Source organism: Halichoerus grypus, chromosome 1, assembly GCF_964656455.1.
Source record: "Halichoerus grypus chromosome 1, mHalGry1.hap1.1, whole genome shotgun sequence".
Taxonomy (NCBI): Eukaryota; Metazoa; Chordata; class Mammalia; order Carnivora; family Phocidae; genus Halichoerus; species Halichoerus grypus.
The window spans coordinates 104,594,244-104,614,115 of NC_135712.1; the positions used below are offsets into that span (position 1 = coordinate 104,594,244).

General features: G+C 38.0%; 1 protein-coding gene across 2 annotated transcripts in view; it reads left to right on the plus strand.

The window, feature by feature from the left end:
* Positions 1 to 19,872, plus strand: part of VEPH1 (ventricular zone expressed PH domain containing 1) — a 216,003-nt gene that overhangs the window by 106,990 nt on the left and 89,141 nt on the right. The window contains exons 7-10 of one of the 2 annotated variants that reach the window (XM_078069976.1): positions 8,403 to 8,437; positions 9,399 to 9,404; positions 9,652 to 9,827; positions 10,648 to 11,045. In XM_078069976.1, the coding sequence (XP_077926102.1) occupies positions 8,403 to 8,437; positions 9,399 to 9,404; positions 9,652 to 9,827; positions 10,648 to 11,045 (615 nt within the window). Of the gene's footprint in view, positions 1 to 8,402; positions 8,438 to 9,398; positions 9,405 to 9,617; positions 9,828 to 10,647; positions 11,046 to 19,872 lie in introns of both variants that reach the window. The other variant, XM_036122400.2, reaches the window with a different exon arrangement.

Here is a 19,872-nt window from a genome sequence, read left to right on the forward strand (position 1 = left end):
CAAACTTAACTTTGCAGGAGTACATATTCTGGACATGGGATCATAAGCCAAGATCGTCAAATTTTAACTAACATTATTTTTCTTTGACTTAAGGAGCCAGGAAGAGAGGCTGCCAGTCTCTCTACCCCTGCCAGCTTCATAGTCTCATCTTCAGGCTTAGTGAGAGCAGTGAGCTAGCTGCCCAAGGGCTAATTTGTTTCCAAGGGGAGTCCTGCTCACACAAGAGGGAGGTAATTAAGCCTCCCCCTGAGCATCCCTAGAGGTACTTTTAAAAACTTTACTTTGGCAACAAGACCAGAAACTGTTCAGACTGGAAATCATATGAGCCTCTTAAATGTGGTATGTTGAGTTAAAGCCAAGTTAATATTTAGGGGATTATAGAACTCTGACAAAGATTTCTGTAAAATTACCTCTGGAGTTAAAAGTGACAAATGGAAGAGAAATAACAACCCCCTGCATGAGCCCAACCCACCGGCCCCCACCCACACCCCCCACAAGTAAACACGCACAGGACCAATGGTTCCACCAGTGCTTTTGCATTTGGGATGCATTTCCTTGCTCTCCATGGAAAACAGAGTTTATCTCCAGAAAAAGTTTTGGTTCTGAACAAATTCTCTCCTGTCTTTTTAGACCAAATTTAAAAACTAGGAGAAGTGAAGAAGCATGAATGTTTATTATAAACTCAGACTTCTGTCTACCATTTCGTGGACTTTTCAACCTTTTGGAACCAAAGCGTGTCCTAACTCCCTGCCAGCAAAATTCTGTAACAAAACCCAGGTGGATTGATGACCAGTGACAAACGTTCTCTTTGGTCCGTCTTGTGGCTCTGGCTGCCTTGGTGACTCTTCCTTACCATCCCTGTCCCCTGACTTCTATGTTAACGAATCTCCAAATCATAAAAACAAGGAAGATCATGTATAAAAGAAAGTCTTTGTGGTGAGAATTCTACTTATCAGTAATGCTCATCAGCCTCATCATATGTAGAGATCACTTCTCTGGCCCAGATATTTTATTGTCATTCCTTCACTCTTATTTACAAATCCATCATTTTACTCCTACTCTTGCTCCCTGCTTCTCGACATTTGATATTTACCAAATGATACCACCCCACCCTCTACCCCCTATAGGCCAAGAGAAGTGGCCAGTGCCTCATGGGCATCTAGTAGAACTCAGGAGGATTTGGGGGCACAGAGAGTAGGCTGGCTTAGGAAACCAAGGTGGTCTGAGTTCATTTATTCCACAAACACTTCAGGTACCTGTGTGTGTCAAGCACTGTGCCAGATACAAGGGAACAAAGATGAACAGTATAGGTCCCTGCCCACCGAGTAGCAGAGATTTACCCGAGACAGATTTAACAAATAGAGGTACAGGACACCCAGTTGAATTTCAGATAAAGAACAAATAATTTTTTAGTATAATCATTTTAGTATAGTATAATACACTTTTTGTTTATCCCACTAGGGGTATACTTATACTAAAAAAATTATTTGTTGTTGATCTGAAATTCAAATTTGGTTGAGTATCCTGTATTTTATCAGGCAACCCTACCCTAAAGGCACCTGCCTGACTTGCCCCCCTTGGGGTCAGTGGATGTGTAGGGATAACCCATAACTTCTCTCATGCCCAAAGTCCCCTCCGAGGGATGTTACAAGGCAATCCAAGAATGAAAGAAGGCATGCTTCCAGCTACTAGAGGTCTGACTCACTCAGGCCATGGCTTCACAGCCAACACCTGGTAACTAGAGACAGGGTCAGGGAAAGGGAGCTGAGTGTCCTCTCCTAAAATCTGATGCCATGGCATTCTCCAGGGAACATTAGTTCCCTCCAGGGTATGGAATATTGGTCTGTCTGTGTCTAGACCACTGATGTGTTCTCTATATATTAACACAAGACAATGCTGAGGAAGTTTCCAAAGGAATAATAATAATATCAATTAATAATAACAATCATACTAATAATAAAATCTAACATCTATTGAGCAGTGTGTTATCTGTTAGGAACAGTGCTTCACACTGATTCTGTCATTTCACTTTGTAACAACACTGTGAATTAGGTACAGTTGTCTTCCCTATTATATAAATAGGGAAATTGATACAAAAAGTACAAAAAATAAAATGAAGATCTCTGTAAGTAAAAAAAAATATATTTTAAAAAAGCCAGAAACTGATCCAATAAAATTATCCAGGAAGATTTACTATAATCATATGAAATTTGAAGTTTTTTGGAAGAAAATGCTATTAACTGTTGTTATAACCCAGAGCTTTATGTAGAAAGAAAAAAAAATTGTGAATTTGTGAGAAGTTCTTCTTCTAACAAGTCATATGTTTTCAGATTTTAAAATTTGCATAATGCTCAATATCTGATGTATGCATATTTGGTGTATTTTATGCCTTAACAGATTTTTAAGCTTTAATAATCCCAGCTATGGAAATTTCTGAAATAAAGTTCAAAAACTTGAACTGAGTAATATTCTATTATATGTATATGTATATGTATATATACATATATATATACCACTTCTTCTCTATCCACTCATCTATGGGTGGATACTTGGACTGCTTTTATAATATGGTTATTATAAATAATGCTGCAATAAACATAGGGGTGCATATACCTTTAAATCCATGTTTTCTTATTCTTTGGGTAAATACCCAGTAGTGGAATTACTAGATCATATGGTAGTTCTGCTTTTAATTTTTTGAGAAACCTCCAAACTGTTGGCCACAGTGGCTGCACCAGTTTGCATTCCTACAAAAGTTCACAAGTGTTCCTTTTCCTCCACATCTTTGTCAACATTTGTTGTTTTTGGGTTATTGATTTTAGCCATACACTGATAGGTGTGAGGTGATATCTCATTGTGGTTTTGATTTGCATTTCCCTGATAATGAGTGAAGTTGAGCATCTTTTCTTGTGTCTGTTGGCGATCTGGATGTCTTCTTTGGAGAAATGTCTGTTCATGTCTTCTGCCCATTTTTTAATTGGATTATTTGTTTGATGTTGAGTTGTATAAGTTCTTTATATATTTGGGATACTAACCCTTTACTGGATACGTCATTTGCAAATATCTTCTCCCATTCAGCAGGTTGCCTTTTAGTTTTGCTGATTGTTTCCTTGGCTGTGCAGAAGCTTTTTAATTTGATGTAGTCCCAATACTTTATATTTGTTTTTGTTTCCCTTGCCTCAGGGGACACATCTAGAAAAATTTTGCTATGGCAGATGTCAGAGAAAATACTGTCTGTGCTCTCCTCTAGGGCTTTTATGGTTTTAGGTCTCATTTTAAGTCTTTAATCCATTTTGAGTTTATTGTGTATGATGTGAGAAAGTGGTCCAGTTTCATTGTTTTGCATGTGGCTGTCCAGTTTGTTCAAGAGACTTTCCTATTGCATCTTCTCACCTCCTTTGTCAAAGATTAATTGACCATATAATTGTGGGTTTCCTTCTGGGTTTTATTCTGTTCCTTTGAAGTAAGTGTCTATTTTTGTGTCAGGACCATACTGTTTTGATTACTACAGCTTTGTTGTATATCTTGAAAACTGGGATTGTTATACCTCCAGTTTTGTTCTTTTTCAAGATTACTTTGGCTGCTCCAAGTCTTTTGTGGTTCCATACCAATTTCAGGATTATTTGTTCTAGTTCTGTGAAAAATGCTATTGATATTTTGATAAGGATGGCATTAAATCTGTAGACTGCTTTGGGTAGTATGGATATTTTAACAATATATGTTCTTCCAATCCATGAGTATGGAATATCTTTCCATTTATTTTTGTCAACTTCAATTTCCTTCATCAATATTTCATAGTTTTCAGAGTACAGGTCTTTCACCTTCTTGGTTAAGTTTATTCCTACATATTTTATTGTTTTGGTGCAATTGTAAATGGGATTGTTTTCTTAATTTCTCTTTTTTCTACTTCGTTATTGTTGTAGAGAAATGCAACTGATTTCTGTATATTGATTTTGTATCCTTTGCCTTTATTGAATTCATTTATTAGTTCTGGTAGGGTTTGTTTGTTTTTGTGTTTTTTTTTTTTTTTTTTGGTGGCATTGTTAGACTTTTTTATATATAGTATCATGTCATCTGCAAATAGCGAATGCTTTACTTCTTCCTTACTCCTACTTATGTCTTTTCCTTTCCACTCAAAGAGTCCCCTTTAACATTTCTTGTCAGGCTGATTTAGTGATCATGAATTTCTTTTACTTTTATTGGGAAACCCTTTATCTCTCCTTCTATTCTGAATGATAGCTTTGCTGGATAGAGTACTCTCAATTAGAGATTTTTTCCTTTCAGCACTTTGAATATCTTATACCATTCTCTTCTAGTCTTCCAAGTTTCTGCTGAAAAATCAGCTGATAGCCTTATAGAGTCTCCCTTGTATGTAATGTTTTCTTTTCTCTTGCTGCTTTTGAAATTCTCTTTATCACTACTTTTTGCCATTTCAATTACTATGTGTCTTTGTGTGGAACTCCTTGGGTTGATTTTGTTGGGAGTTCTCTGTGCCTACTGGTTTTGGATTTCTGTTTCCTTCCCCAGATTGGGAAATTTTCAGCTATTATTTCCTCAAATAAAATTTCTGCCCCCCCCCCCACCCTTTTCTCTCTCTTCTCCTTCTGGTATCCCTATAATGTAAATGTTACTGTGCTTGATGGTGTTGCAGAGTTCTAAGTCTTTTTCACTTATTATTATTATTTCTTCTCTCTCCTCTTCAGCTTGATTGCTTTCTATTACTCTGTACTCCAGTTTGATGATCTGTTCTTCTGCTTCTTCTAGTCTACTATTAATTCTCTCTAGTGTATTTTTACTTTCAGTTATTGAGTTCTTCATCTCTGACTGGTTCTTTCTTATGTTTTCTATCTCCTTGTTAAGGGTTTCACTGAGGTCCTCTACTCTTTTCTTTCTTTATGAGCATTACTTTCAATTATCTATCAGGCATATTACTCATCTCTATTTCATTTAGCTCTCTTGCTGTGATTTTGTCCTGTTCTTCCTTGGGAACATATTCCCCTGTCTCCTCATTTTGTCTAACTCTTTGTGCTCTTTCTTTTTTTTTTTTAAAGATTTCTTTATTTGAGAGGGGGGAGGGGCAGAGGGAGAGAATATTTCAAGCAGACTCCCAGCTGAGTGTGGAGTCCAACATAGGGCTTGATCCCATGACCTATGAGATCATGACCTGAGCCCAAAACCAAGAGTTGGACACTTAATTGACTGAGCCACCCAGGTGCTCCTCTTTGTGCTCTTTCTATGTGTTAGGAAATTCAGCTTCATTTCCTGCACTTGAAAGTAGTGGCCTTATGAAGAAGAGGTCCTGTAGTGCCCTGCAGTGCAATGTCCCCTGTTCACCAGAATCTGTTACTTCAGGGATATCTCCTATGTGTGTTGAATGCACCCTACTATTTTGGCTGAGCCACTTTTGCTTTCAGCTCTGTCTCTCTTTGCCTGTTGTGGGCAGTGTTTGTTCCCTATGTTATTATTGGGTCAGTTTGGGTCTGCCTTGGTCTTGAGATGAGTCAGACCAGGAATTTACCAGAGATGCAGTAGAACTGATCAGCAGTGTGCTTTCCCTGTGTTGTCCCTTGAGATGGTTTATTGGCAGCTAGGGCCTGCATTAAGACCAGATGTCTGCCCAGAGCCCACTGGGGAGAGGTCTGTAGGAGAATGTGGGGATGGAACTTGTGGTCTTAGCATGCTTCATGCAGGAGTATTGTGGGAGTGGACCTTGAGTTGCTTTAGACAACTGCAGCAGGACTAGAGGGGGTGTGTCTGCAGGAGAACACAGGGGTGGGGCACACTGTCAGCAAATTAGGTGAGAGTGTTTGTGCTGTGCTTGTTCCCACAGGTGTCCATGTGTCTAGCCTGGGGAGCAGGGGAAGGAAATGGTGCTTGTCAGTTCCTTTGTTCCTGGAGAAGTCTCCTAAAGATGTCTGTCCCTCCAGCACATGCTCTGAGATTAGTAAATAAATCTTCCCATATACCCCAAACATTTTTCAAATTGCTACTTCTAGGCTGTATCTCTACAGAGCTGTTTGTTGTACTGTGTCTTTAAGGGCAAGGAATTTGTTTCCTCTTGCCCTCTGGCTCTCCCAGAGTGGAGCCTGCTGATTTTTAAAGTTCCAGGTGTTAAGCCCCCATTGTAAGAATGCACGAAATTAGTCCCCTGTGGTTTCCAAAGCCAAATGTTATGGGGATTCATCTTACCTGTGTGGGTTTCCCATGCCTGGGGTACTTGCTGTGATGGTTTGTTTCTCCTCTTGATGCCCATGGTGTCCCTTCCTCCATGGACAGACCCATGGGTCCATTTAGCCTCCACCATGTCTCTACCCCTCCTACCCTCTTCAGTGTGGCCTTTTCTCTACATTTAGCTATGGAGAAACTGTTCTGCCAATCTTCAGGTCATTTTCTGGGTAATTTACATCAATGTGGGTGTTATCTAGTTGTATCTTTGAGACAAGGTGAGTGTAGGATCTTCCTACTCCACCAACTTCCCCAGAAGTCCCATTGGATCTTTTAAAAGTAACCTTGATAATCATCATGGTTTGTAAAATACCATCCAGTGATAGTACCATCTTTGTTTCATTTGTAATAGGAGTAAAAGTTCAGCTTTTAGAATCATCTGGCTGGAAGATGTCAAAACCTCCCATCTGTTTGTGGGCAGCCAGTATCATATGTATCATAAAGGGAAACATGTTTGTGATTAGCCTTTATTCCCATGTACTGATTCTTGAAATCTACTCATGTATATTTCAGTGAAGCATGGTATAGATTATAAATTTTGCATTATGTATGCAAAACTATAGGAAGCCTATAAAAATTATATAGATATGTATTTAAGTTTTCTCAGTAATAACTTATTAGACAATAAACAATATCCTGGTTACTTAAGTGATGATCTACTTGCTTTTCCAGTGGCACCATTTACATCTGTCCCTGGGCTGAACTAACGGGAATTTTAAAAATTGAGGGCCCCAAAGCTATGAACCCTCGCTCAAAGCAAGTATCCCTCTCTGGGCCAGCCAGGAAACCTGCCAACCAACCTCTCCCAGTGCCCACCGCACACATGGCCCCAGAATGGGTGGAATATAATTGAAAAAAGTATCACCAGCACTTTCTTGTTGGTTTTCCCTAAAAAGCAGTGCCATTAGAAAAACCAGAATTGTATTTTCTCATTCCCACCTATGTACTATACCAGGTTTACCTTGTCCCTTAGGGGAAAATAGCCATATGCTTGAAAACGCCAGTGTTTTGTATATTTGAGGCCCTTTTCATGAACCTCTAGGAAAAATAGTAAAGAGTGCCAGGTAAATACACACAGACAAACCAATAGAATTATTAAGCCATCTTGATGAATGGATTTTTGGGATTATTAACCCTTATATTTATAAAGAAGAATAACCCCATATTATATTGATAGTGATTGTTTAATAAAAATTTGGGACCCCTGGGTGGCTCAGTCGGTTAAGCATCTGCCTTTGGCTCAGGTCATGACACTGGGGTCCTGGGATTGGGCTCCCTGCTCAGCAGGAAGCCTGCTTCTCCCTCTGCCTGCCACTCCCCTGCTTATGCTCTCTCTCTGGCAAATAAATAAATAAAATCTTTAAAAAAATTCAAAGTAGCTCTAGGCTGACTCAGGCAGGTAAGGGAAGATAAATACACACTACTTTTCTGTAATCACTTAGCACCTTAGCATCAAGTGAACTATTTCTGCAGCTTATTTGTAGGCTCTTACTATATCTAAGGCACTATGTTAGTCCTTAGAGGGGTTCCAAATTTATTCTACATATAACCCCTGCCTTAAAGGAGGTAATTTTAATGACTCACCTAGTGCTTTATAAATTCTACTGTAAAAAAAGATAGTTGAAACTATTAATATCAGTCATGGAAAATCTCTTCCCTCCAACATATTAAAATCAAAAAGATTTTTTTTATTTCATAATATAAAAGAATCACACTGATTACCATAAAATTAAGAAAACCATGAGTTTATACAGTCCATTTGAAATGTTCTGTCAATTTCAGCACAAACAAATCGCCTCTTAACAATTTTCCAAAAAAATGTCTGGAATGAATTTCATGTGAAAGCCATACTTTTGTAGAACTGGATAAGAATATGGTAGATAACCATATTCAGATAACACAGATACAAACTGCTTTTTATTCTCTGAATTCTTCAACAACTCCTTCTAATGTAAAGTTGGCACACACACACCAATGTTTATAAACTTCTAGCAGAAGAAGTTATAGAAACAGTTTCAAAGATCTATGTCCATTGTTCACCTGAAACTAATGTAACAATGTGTGTCAACTATACTCAAATAAAAAAAAAAAATTTTTAAAAGAGAAGGAAGTTTAGCACACAGATCAATTCGCTATTGGCCGCAACAAAGAGCCCTAGAGTGTGGGTATCAGTGCAGGCAAGATTGAGCAAAGGGTTCAGATCATACCTAGAGTGATCTGTGATGTTAGAGCTAATTGGAAGCTGAAGAGGATCTGTGTGGTTGCATGAAGAAAGTCTCCCACCCACACCATTCCCATTAGCAGGCCACACATCTGCCAGTTCATGATGGTTGTATAATACAAGGGCTTACAAATGGTCACATAACGGGTGTAGGCCATCACACTAAGTAGGATGACCTCAGCAGCTCCAAAGAAATGTTCTCCAAAGATTTAGGTCATACACCCATTGAATAGAATGGTCTTTTTTTTTTTTTTTTTAAAGATTTTATTTATTTATTTGACAGAGAGAGAGATAGCGAGAGCAGGAACGCAAGCAGGGGGAGTGGGAGAGGGAGAAGCAGGCTTCCCGCCGAGCAGGGAGCCCGATGTGGGACTCGATCCCAGGACCCTGGGATCATGACCTGAGCCGAAGGCAGACGCTTAACGACTGAGCCACCCAGGCGCCCAGAATGGTCTTTTATAGAGTAAATCTATAATCATTTTAGGGGTATTTATAGAGGAATAGCAGGCATCAGTAAAGAAGAGATAGGCCAGGACGCTTGGGTGGCTCAGTCGGTTAAGCGTCTGCCTTCGGCTCAGGTCATGATCCCAGGGTCCTGGGAATGAGCCCCACATCGGGCTCCTTGCTCAGCAGGGAGCCTGTTTCACCTTCTGCCTCTGCCTGCCTACCACTCCCCCTGCTTGTTCTCTCTCTCTCACTATCTCTCTCTCTCTGTGTCAAATAAATAAAATCTTAAAAAAAAAGAGAGAGAGAGAGATAGGCCAGAAAAAGGTACATGGGAGACCCCAGTGATGGGTTGGCAGTGATGGTGACTACAATGAGCACATTTCCTACCACAGAAATGATGTAGATGACAGAAACTAGAACAAATATAATTTTCTTTAAAAAAATGGGGGCACCTGGCTCAGTGGGTGGAGCATGCAGCTCTTGATCTTGGGGTTATGAGTTCAAGCCCCATGTTGGGTGTAGAGATTCCTTAAAAATAAAATCTTAAAAAAAAACAAAAACCCTATGTCCATTGTAGTTACTCAATAAACATTTGCTAAATGACTAATAAAAAATTTATCAGGTAAATTTTTCTGTTTTGAGTAAGAAGCAGTTCAATAGAGAGTAACACTGTCTTGAGGGTACATGTGACCACCATCTAATGCAATGATTTTTATTCCTTTAGGAAAAAACCAAGCAGTGAGTTTGAAATCCCTGAGAAGCTGGAAGAAATTAAGCTCACATTGACTGAAAATGAAGACCATGAAAAGCTACAAGTTAAAATACAGGCTTTTGAAGACAAAATAAATGCTGAGAGCAATACTCCTAGCTCTATCAGAAGATATAGTTTGGGCCAATTTTCTAAGGAAGAAAGAAAAGACATTAGATTTAGCAGGTATAAATTTTGCTTGACTGGTTTTTTAAAGTATGCACTTCATGCTTGCTATTAGTTTTGTTATCACTGTTATGGGGTGGTTTTTAAATATCTTTCACCTATAGCATCCAAAGCCCCATCTTTTCATGAATGAAATGGCATTCACCTGCTTCCATTATCCAAGGAAGCTTGCTATAATAAAAAGGAGAATACAAATGGAAAACAAACCTATGGCTTATTTTTAAAAAATACTTTAAATATAGATGTGCTATATATATATATTTAAAGATTTTATTTATTTATTATTTATTTATTTATTTATTTATTTATTAGAAAGAGAGAGCACAAGCAGGGGGAGTGGCAGGGAGAGGGATAAGCAGGCTCCCCGCTGAACAGGGAGCCCGATGTGGGGCTCGATCCCAGGAACCTGGGATCATGACCTGAGCCGAAGGCAGATGCGTAACTGACTGAGCCACCCAGGTGCCCTATAGATGTGCTATATTGAGAATGACTGTCAAAAGCCTCTCTTGTTTTCTGATGAAAAAGCAGAAGCAAAAGTAGAAAAAAAAAGAATATAACTATGTAAGTCTACTATTTTCCAGTTAGTTTTGCCATGAAATTGATTTTTAAATCTCTGTTTTTGGAGGTGGCCTAGATCTTCCAAGGTTTGGCTTATTACATAACTTTTTGCTGCTCTATGTTTTTATCAAATCTGTTAATAGCACCAATTTTCGGTTTCACACTCTAGAGGAAGTCATTTTGCCCCACCATTATTCTTTTCCTTCTCAGTGGATGCTAGCTCAACTTCTTTATCTGTCTTGGCTTTTTGTTTGTATTGCAGGTCAAAGAGTTTGGCTTTGCACACTGTGCTAACAAAGAGCATGAGCTCAGATGATGGGGAAGTTGTAGAGAGTGAAGATATGCCAGCCAGCACCTTTCTTTCAGAAACAGACCCACTTAGCCAAGGAAATGACAAGTTGCCCTTTAAGGCAAACTCTGACAGATCACAGCTGGGAAGTTCTTCAGTTTCACACCCAAGTATTATACATACAGAATCAGAGTATTTGCCAGAAACAGTTAAAGCAAACTGCCAGGAAGAAACTCCAGAAACTACTGCAAGTCCTGGAGAATACCAAGATAAGCTCTACTTGCACTTAAAGGAAAACTTCAGTAAAGTAAAAGCATATGCTGTGGAAATCGGAAAGAAGATTCCGGTCCCTGATCAGTGTACCATTGAAGGTATGTGCTCTAAACACCCTAAACTTGAGAAATTTCAGTCATCGCTGGGGGACAAAAAGGCTCAAATCATAAAAATTGCCATGCCCTGGATTCTTTTTGCAAAATAGATCGTTTGAAAGCACCCTCACAGTATTTTAATTGCTTTTTTTCCCCCTAATAAGTTCAATCATCTTTTTTATTTCTATTCAAATCTACTTAGATGTACTTAAGTTCACCGACTCTGATTTTTTTCAAACCTCAAAATATATTGTTCCTGGTTCTCTGTCCGTAGTGTTTAGGAAACTCCTGGAAGGGGTCCGTGTTCCCTAAAGCAGGCTCTGGGGTAAGGGTCCAGTCAGAGACATTTTTCTAGCCACATAATCATGCAAGGAAGCCATGCACAACATTGCGCTCCAAGAGATTTTTCTCTCAATCATTCAGCAGCGTGTATGAAGCAGCTACTGTGTGCCAGGCAGTATGCTAAAAAAGATGCAGCTTTGTGTGAGATTCAGCTGTGACCCAAACAGATACAATCCCTGGCCTCTGGAGATTATAGAAAAAAAAGAGTGAGATCATAGTCAGGAGGTGATATATGTCAGGACCCAGTGAGAGTGTGAGCTAGTCAGAAAACAGAGAACAAAGAAAAAGATGTCAGGAACCGGGATTTCCCTCGGGTGCACAATTTAAGGAGGTGCCAAAAATTTTTAAGTTAAGACAGGATCAGTATGTCTTGCCAAACCATATTGGAGCAGAGGCAAAAGGAGCAAGAGGTAATATTGATCATGTTTCCACTTACAATTTTGATTTTTGTTCATCATGAACCTTTTGTATTAATTTTGATTTTTTTTGAATATTATGTATTTTGACTACTAAATTTTCTCATGCTTCTTAAATTTTGTGCCCTGTTCCTGGAAAAGAGGATCGGTTTGAGGCACACTTACTAAAATGGAAGAGTGCCGGGGCAAGCTCATCCTCCTGGTAGTGAGTTGAACAGATTTGGATATTTTGAAGGCACTGTCGGCTAATTAGGTTTTTCTTGCAGTCCTTCTCAGTTAGCAGCCATGTTATTCCCTTGAGATCAAGATGAAGGTCCTAGCCCTCTTGTTGGATGTGACAGCTTTTCACAGACTAGACAGCGCATCTTCCAGAAAGAAACAGTGGAAGGATAGTGAATCCAATTCACATTCACCCACGCACTGACTGTCATCCCCCTCAGTGGATGGTACTAGGAGGGTCCCATTTTCCGTACTCTACTTACTATCCCTTCTCCCACTCCAAAGCAGAGAAAAGAATGTATTCTCATGCTAACAAAGGGAAAGGGGGATTCAAGCATTTGGGAATGACAAATATTGTCTGCATGTCTGTAGAATCTGACATTTCCAGAGGTGTTTACATTAATTCGTTGATTAGGATTCTTAAAACTCTTTTTTTAATGGTGACCAAAAAAAGTGATATTGCTCATATTCAATATAAGTTTTGGATAATTAAGTATAACAAGATTTGAGAATAACTAAAATCAATAAAACTCAACACAAACTCTTTACAATTTCGCATTTCATTAATACTCTATGTATTTAATGCACAGGTTGGAGAATTTAATGTAAAAGAGGTTAAATGAATTTCCCAGCTTAAGGGAGGAAGTTTGTAGCAAATGTAAAGTTAGACATATTTCCATCTGCTAGAATAGTTTTGTTTTTTAAGTTTAGCTTAAAACATTGAAGCTGTGCTATGTGGTGAGTTTTAACCTTGTGAAAACCTGTGGAAGTCCTGCAGTTACTTCAAGCGTCTAATTGTCAAAAACACATGATATTTCTTATTGCCTTGAATTATTTTGGGAGTTTGAGGGTGACTTGGGTTTTTTTTCCAAAATATTGAATGAATCCATCATCTTTACTCAAAACAAACAAAAATCGAAAGGTATTTTCTTCTGATGTTTCCTACCGGGAATGGCCTAGAACTGAGTATGTATTTTTTTAAGTTGACATTTTGGAATTTATTCGCATTTTTGTAATTTCCTGGAAGTTCCTGGAAAATTCCTTGTGCAGGGATATGTGTGAGGGATTTATATGACTCACTGTAAATACATCCACTGAGAAAGGACTCGTGCTGACTACAGGGGACGTGTTGTTATTCTTCCCGAGATTGTGTAAACCATTCAGGAGAAGGCCAGCAGTCATCTGGCTGACACAATTTTGCTTGCTGTCATGAGATCACTCAGCTCAACAGTATCACATTTCTTTCCTTAAAAATTTCTTGAAGAGGGCGCCTGGGTGGCTCAGTCGGTTAAGCGTCTGCCTTCAGCTCAGGTCATGATCCCAGGGTCCTGGGATCGAGCCCCGCATCGGGCTCCCTGCTCAGCAGGAAGCCTGCTTCTCCCTCTCCCACTCCCCCTGCTTGTGTTCCCTCTCTCACTGTCAATCTCTCTGTCAAATAAATAAATAAAATCTTTAAAAAAAAAAAAAAAAAAAAAAAATTTCTTGAAGAAAGATTTAGGCTTAGAAACTGTATTATGGTTATTGTGTTGTTGGTGTAAAAAAAGGCACATTTGGCCTTTCTTGCTGAATTATGCAAAGTAATCAAGAAACAAAGGGAAGAAGCATAGAAATCACTTCCACAACATTTAGAGTTAAAAAGAAAAATAGCCAGCAGGAAACAAGAACAACAACAACAATGTGTTAGGACTAATTTTAGACTGATGTCATAATGCCTATACCATAAGAAAATGATAAAACAACACTTTAAGGAAATTCTTTTGGTATCCTTTTGAATCGTATGGAAAAAACCAATACTAATATCTGACTCCCTTACTTTGACCTACGAAAATGTCACTTTCATAAGGTTCAATCTAATACTTTAGTAATAAACTATGTTGAAAGAACAGGAACTTTACTAGTCAGAGTCCAGCAGAATTCAGTATTAGGTGAATCAAGGTCACAAATACCATTCTTATCCTCAGTCAGCCCTCTTTTATTGCATGATATTAATCACAGAGGGGGCAGGTAATGGACTATAAATACAGCAGCACAAATCTATCATCATGTCTGGAACAATTGTCAAACCCCAGGTCTTATTGAGGTTGGGTCAGCAGTGTCATTTTGAGTATGAAAGAGCCTGTTATTCCCAGGTCAGTAATTCTCTCCTGGGCCTTCTAGGCCTCTGGTGCGGATGCAGTTTAGCCAACCATGGAAAGTTAGGTATTCATATTCAGAGTGATAGGCTGACATCACTGCCTGATTGTATTTACGTACAAGGCTGAAGGAATTTAGTTCATCAGCTAAAGGGCATTTTAAATATCTGAATCACTGGAATTCCTTTATGTGAACAAAAATGATTAGAGGTTAAAAAAAAACCCAAAACACATGCTATTGAAATAAATCCTTGAAAATCTGACCCATCGCTGGTGTTCTATAAAGGATGATATAAAAGCTTACAAGAACCCATCAATGCGGTTTTGGTTCACTTTGAAGTATTCCCTGATTGGGTGAAAATACATTCCATCTGTAGAGCATATCAGCAAGCCTGACTTGCAGAAAGCTAATTTTAAAGCTAGTGATGTCGTCCTTTCTCTAACAGACTGACATGAGGTGATTTTTCAACTTGAACCGATATAAGAATATACAAAAATAAAAGTTCATTTAAAATATCAAGAAACAGGTGCTGTTTCATAATTAATTACAAATAAAGTTTTCTTATTGAAATTTTGTATGTCCAACCCCATGCTGGGACGACCAAGGAGGCAAAGCCAACCCAGGCCTTACCTCTTTCTCCTTGGTTGGTCTCGTCTGGGGGGTGATATAACACTCATTCATTGAGTGGTTCTGGAGGAAGTGTCCTTTTTTAAAATAGATTGGTTTAGCTGTAGGATTAGGATCATTTATCCTTAAGGAGAATTGTAAGATTTGGAGGCAGACACAGATCCTCAAGCTTTTCCAAACAATTTCAGAGGAAAAAACAGCAGATAGTAAGATATTACAAATTCCCTGTTGCCTCATTTCATTGATATGGTCCACTGGGGCTCCTGTTTGAAGAACACTAGCTAGGGAAAACTTTTCTAGAGAATTTTTCTTGGTGCTTGGGAATTTATCATGGATTACCTATCTGCCAGTTCCCATTTCTCGCGAGTGGGTTTTAGTCAAAAGAAGATAGATAGATAAAATAGTGGCCAGGTTCTCCCCTTAACCTTATCCTGCCACTCATATCCTGGCTCCAGTCATCCTCAGTTTCCCATGAGAAACATTTAAATAAAAACATTTAATTAATTATAAAACATTTAAATAAGTAAAAAGAAGACCTACAAACCCTTTTGGAAAGATCCCTTCCAAACTCTTCTATTGAGTTAACATCAGTTACTGCCCTTGTTCATCCCCAACAGAGTAGCTGCAAGGTCACTGGTAAAGATGTTACACATTTAAATATACACCTTAACTGTTTGCGGAGTTCCACTAGAGAACATCAGATAACTTTATTTCTCATTAATTATATTTTCAAAAGTTACTTCTAAAAAAAAAGAAAAGAAAAAGTTTGATTTTCTTTGAACATTCAAATAGATAAAGAAAAATGCCCTAACCATGCTATTGAACAAAAAGGTATGCTGATTATCTGCATGTTGGCTTATCTGACGTGTATCTATGAATGAGAAGTATATTCATCCACCTAGGAAACAGTACAAAGTAAAATTGGTGAGCACATGTACACGCGGGCCATTTTGTATGGAAATCCAGGAGTGATTATCTGCCTATAAATCAAATGAGTCATCTAATCCTCCTAATATAGTGCCCACCTTGGATAGGTTTAAAGAGACATTGTTAATAAATAAAGAGAAGTAAAAGCAAATTCATAATGGAGCAAAAATGCACAGGAGTTCATTTGGCATATCCTGCCCGAAATTTAGGCAGCCACATTAAAAGAAGGAGGAGGGGAGATGCTTAGGAGCAGAAGTAGTTTGCTGTGGCAGGTTTCATATTCTTAAATATATTCTTCTAAATGTATTATTTTTATAATAGAAAGATATGGCATTATGTTCTTATATCTGTAGTTAGTATTTTTTTAATCTTTTTTTTAGTACAGTTCATACTCAGAGATTATTATTAATCATCCCTGATTTTTGTTTGGGGGTTGTCTTTACTCCAAAGCATGCAGTGCTGTACGAAATGGTCCTGGACCATGGATGGTCACCAGCACAAGAGTACATTCCAACCCAGCTTGCTACAAACCAAATTTCAGGAAGTGAATGTTATTTTTCCATTTGCTTCCATTATGAAACTGGCAGTATATGCCCTGTAAGGAAACAAAATGGTCCCTGGATATCATCAAATCTCATTTAAAAACTGAGCAAATCTGTATATCTGAGCTCTGTTGATGATAAAGAGCTGGTAGCCAAGGAAACTGAAAAGAAATTATATAGCTGGTAAAGAGTTTTGATATAACATAGGAAAAGGCAAAAAAAAAAATTAATTTTCTCTTGTTTGATCCACAATAGCCATCAAACCCTCAGATGATGGAGTAAGATTTTAAAGTTTTTTTCCAAAAACACAGGCAACTACATAATTGACAATCAGGAGTCCAGGTATTGATAATTTGGGAGGTATTTATTTGTGTTACAGTCTATTTTCATAGAGTTATATGTTTACAAACAGCAGATAAGTCTGTCTAAAGCAGACAGAGTCTCATGTCATGTGCTGGCAGATCCATTTGGAGTGAATGAAAGAGTTACAAAAAGAACACCAAATTCCTGTTTCCTCTGTTCACATTTTTGCCCTATCCATATTAGAGACCAGTAAGAAATTATAAAATGAAGATATTTTCTTTTTTTAAAAAATGATTCGGTGAACTTTTAAAAATAAGTTGCTTTATGGGAAACATCATTTTTCATATGAAATATTCACATTAATTATCCAATAGCCATTAAAATATTATGTCACCATTAAAACAAGCCACAAATGTGGGAAACATAATGCCATTTCAGAAATTCTGAGTATGATTCTGCTTCTCATATCAAACTTCTTAATTTCTTTTTTTTTAAGATTTATTTATATATTTTAGAGAGAGAGAGAGAAAGAAAGACAGCACGAGATGGGGAATGGCAGAGGCAGAAGGAGAGAGAGAGAATCCCAAGCAGAGCTGGCTTGGGGCTCATCGTGGGGCTTGTCGTGGGGCTCAATCTCATGGCCCTGAGATCATGACCTGAGCCGCAATCAAGAGTCTGATGCTTAACGGACTGAGCCACCCAGGCACCCCAAACCTCCTGATTTCTAAGTAGCCTTTTCGGATTGGCTTCTTGCATTTAAGCTTCCTTTACATCTTTTTGTGGTTTGATAGCTCATTTCTTTTTTGCATAAATAATATTCCATCGTTTGGATGTATCTACCATTGTAGAATCATAGAGAATAGTTTCACTGCCCTAAAAATCCTTTCTGGTCTATCTGCTCATCCTGAATATTCATTCTTCATTAATTCTACAAATGTTTCTGAGTGCCTACTCATGTCAGCATCCTTCTAGGAACTTCAGAAATGTCAGTGAACAAAACAGGCAAATATCCTTGGGTTCACAGAGATGATTCTAGTAGTGAAAAACATACAATAAATAATAAGAATGATAAATAAATAATAAGGTGTTAGAAAGTGTTAAGTGCTATAATAAAAGAAAATATAGAGCCGGCTAAGAACCAGGACAGAAAAGATTTACATATATGTATATACAGAAGGGGATGGTTCTAGAAGAACACATATCAAACTATCACCACTAGTTTTCTCTGAAGAATCAAATTGGGGATGGAGGTGGAGGAGAAGTGGAGGGTGAAGGTGAAACTTGCACATTTTTAAAGTACACATTTCTGTAAAGTTCGGAATTTTGCAACAAGAGTGGTTGACTTCAGTAATAAAGAGAGATGCTGGTAACTTGGACCTGGGTGATAATTCCAGCTTCCCAGCATCCTGCTGAACCAGAGTTTATAGAACTGAGCTTCAGTGCCAACTCTGTTATTGGGCAGTTTCAATTCCTCAAACAGGGTATTTCATCTCCATGTACTGCCTCTTCCTCACCCTCATTCCAAGAGTATATTACGGGCTCATGGGTTCTTAATCTGTGCTCACTAAAAACTGTCAGGGATCCCTTCAAAGAGCCCCAGATCCCCTCTTTCCTCCTTTCCTTGCCCTACAAGCAGAGCAACTGTGATAGAGCTGGTGTTACACAGTGGCCTTCCTGATAGATATTTAAACCAAGAACTCCACAGCTTAAGGAAACTTGAAAAGCGCTTAGCTGGATCATTTTTAAGGTCCATTAAAAGAGCTTTTTATGCTCTAAATGAATTGATTCTAAGTGTATTATGTCAGAGCTGTAAAAATGCAAATGTTTGTTATTTGGCCAAGTTTTTCATCAGCCTCAACTTTATTGCTAATTTTATATCTCTAATGTAAAGTTAAAAAAACACTTCTCTTTCATGTTAGTTGCCTGTCCTTTCTCCAGATATCTGTATTCACCAATTTACAATAGTTTGTTGGGAGAAAATCGGCCAGATTCTTCAATAATTTTGAAGCTGGTCTCACTGTCTGTTCTGGATTTATTGATATCTATCAAACAGCAAATGACCAACCATGATTAGCAAATTAATGCATTGTGCCTGTACAGACTGGTCTATATTTTTTTTTTTACCTTTCTTTCTATTTTAATTCCAATATAGTTAACACACAGTGTTATATTAGTTTCAGGTGTTCAACATACTGATTCAGCACTTACATACATCACCCAGTGCTCATCACAAGTGCATTCCTTAATCCTCATCACCTATTTCACCCATCCCACCACAACCTTCCCTCTGGTAACCAGCAGTGTGTTCTCCATAGTTAAGAGTCTGTTTCTTGGTTTATCTCTCTCTCTCTTTTTTTCCTTTGCTCATGTGTTTTGTTTCTCAAATTCCACATATGAGTGAAATCATATGTATTTGTCTTTCTCTGACTTAATCTGTTTAGCAATGTACTCTGTAGCTCTATCCATGTCATAGCAAATGGCAAGATTTCATTCTTTTTTATGGCTGAATAGTATTCCATTATATATATATATATTTATGCACATTTATATATATATATAATGGAATACATATACCATATACCACTGGTATATATATGTATATACCACTTCTTCTATCCGTGAACACTTGGGCTGTTTCCATAATTTGGCTATTGTAAATAATGCTGCTATAGTCATAGGGGTGCATTTATCCCTTTTAATCAGTATTTTTGTATTTTTGGGGTAAATGCACAGTAGCATCATTGCTGAATCATAGGGTAATTCTGTCTTGTTTTGAGGAACCTCCATACTGTTTTCCACAGTGGCTGCACCAGTTTGCATTCCCACCCACAGGGCAAGAGGGTTCCTTTTTCTCCACATCCTTGCCAATATTTGTTGTTTCCTGTGTTTTTGATTTTAGCCATTCCGACAGGTGTGAGGTAATATCTCATTGTAGTTTTGATTTGCATTGCCCTGATGATAAATGATGTTGAGCATCTTTTCCTGTGTCTGTTGGCCATCTGGATGTCTTCTTTGGAAAAATGTCTATTCATGTCTTCTGTCCATTTTTTAATTGGATTGTTTGTTTTTGGGATGTTGAATTGTAGAAGTTCTTTATATATTTTGGATACTAACCCTTTATCAGATATGTCATTTACAAATATCTTCTCCCATTCAGTAAGGTGTCTTTTACTTTTGTTGATTGTTTTCTTGGCTGTGCAGAAGCTTTAAATTTTGATGTAGTCCCAATAGTTAATTTTTGCTTTTGTTTCCCTTGCCTCAGGAGACATATCTAGAAAAATGTTACTATAGCCGATGTCAAGGACATTATTGCTTGTGTTC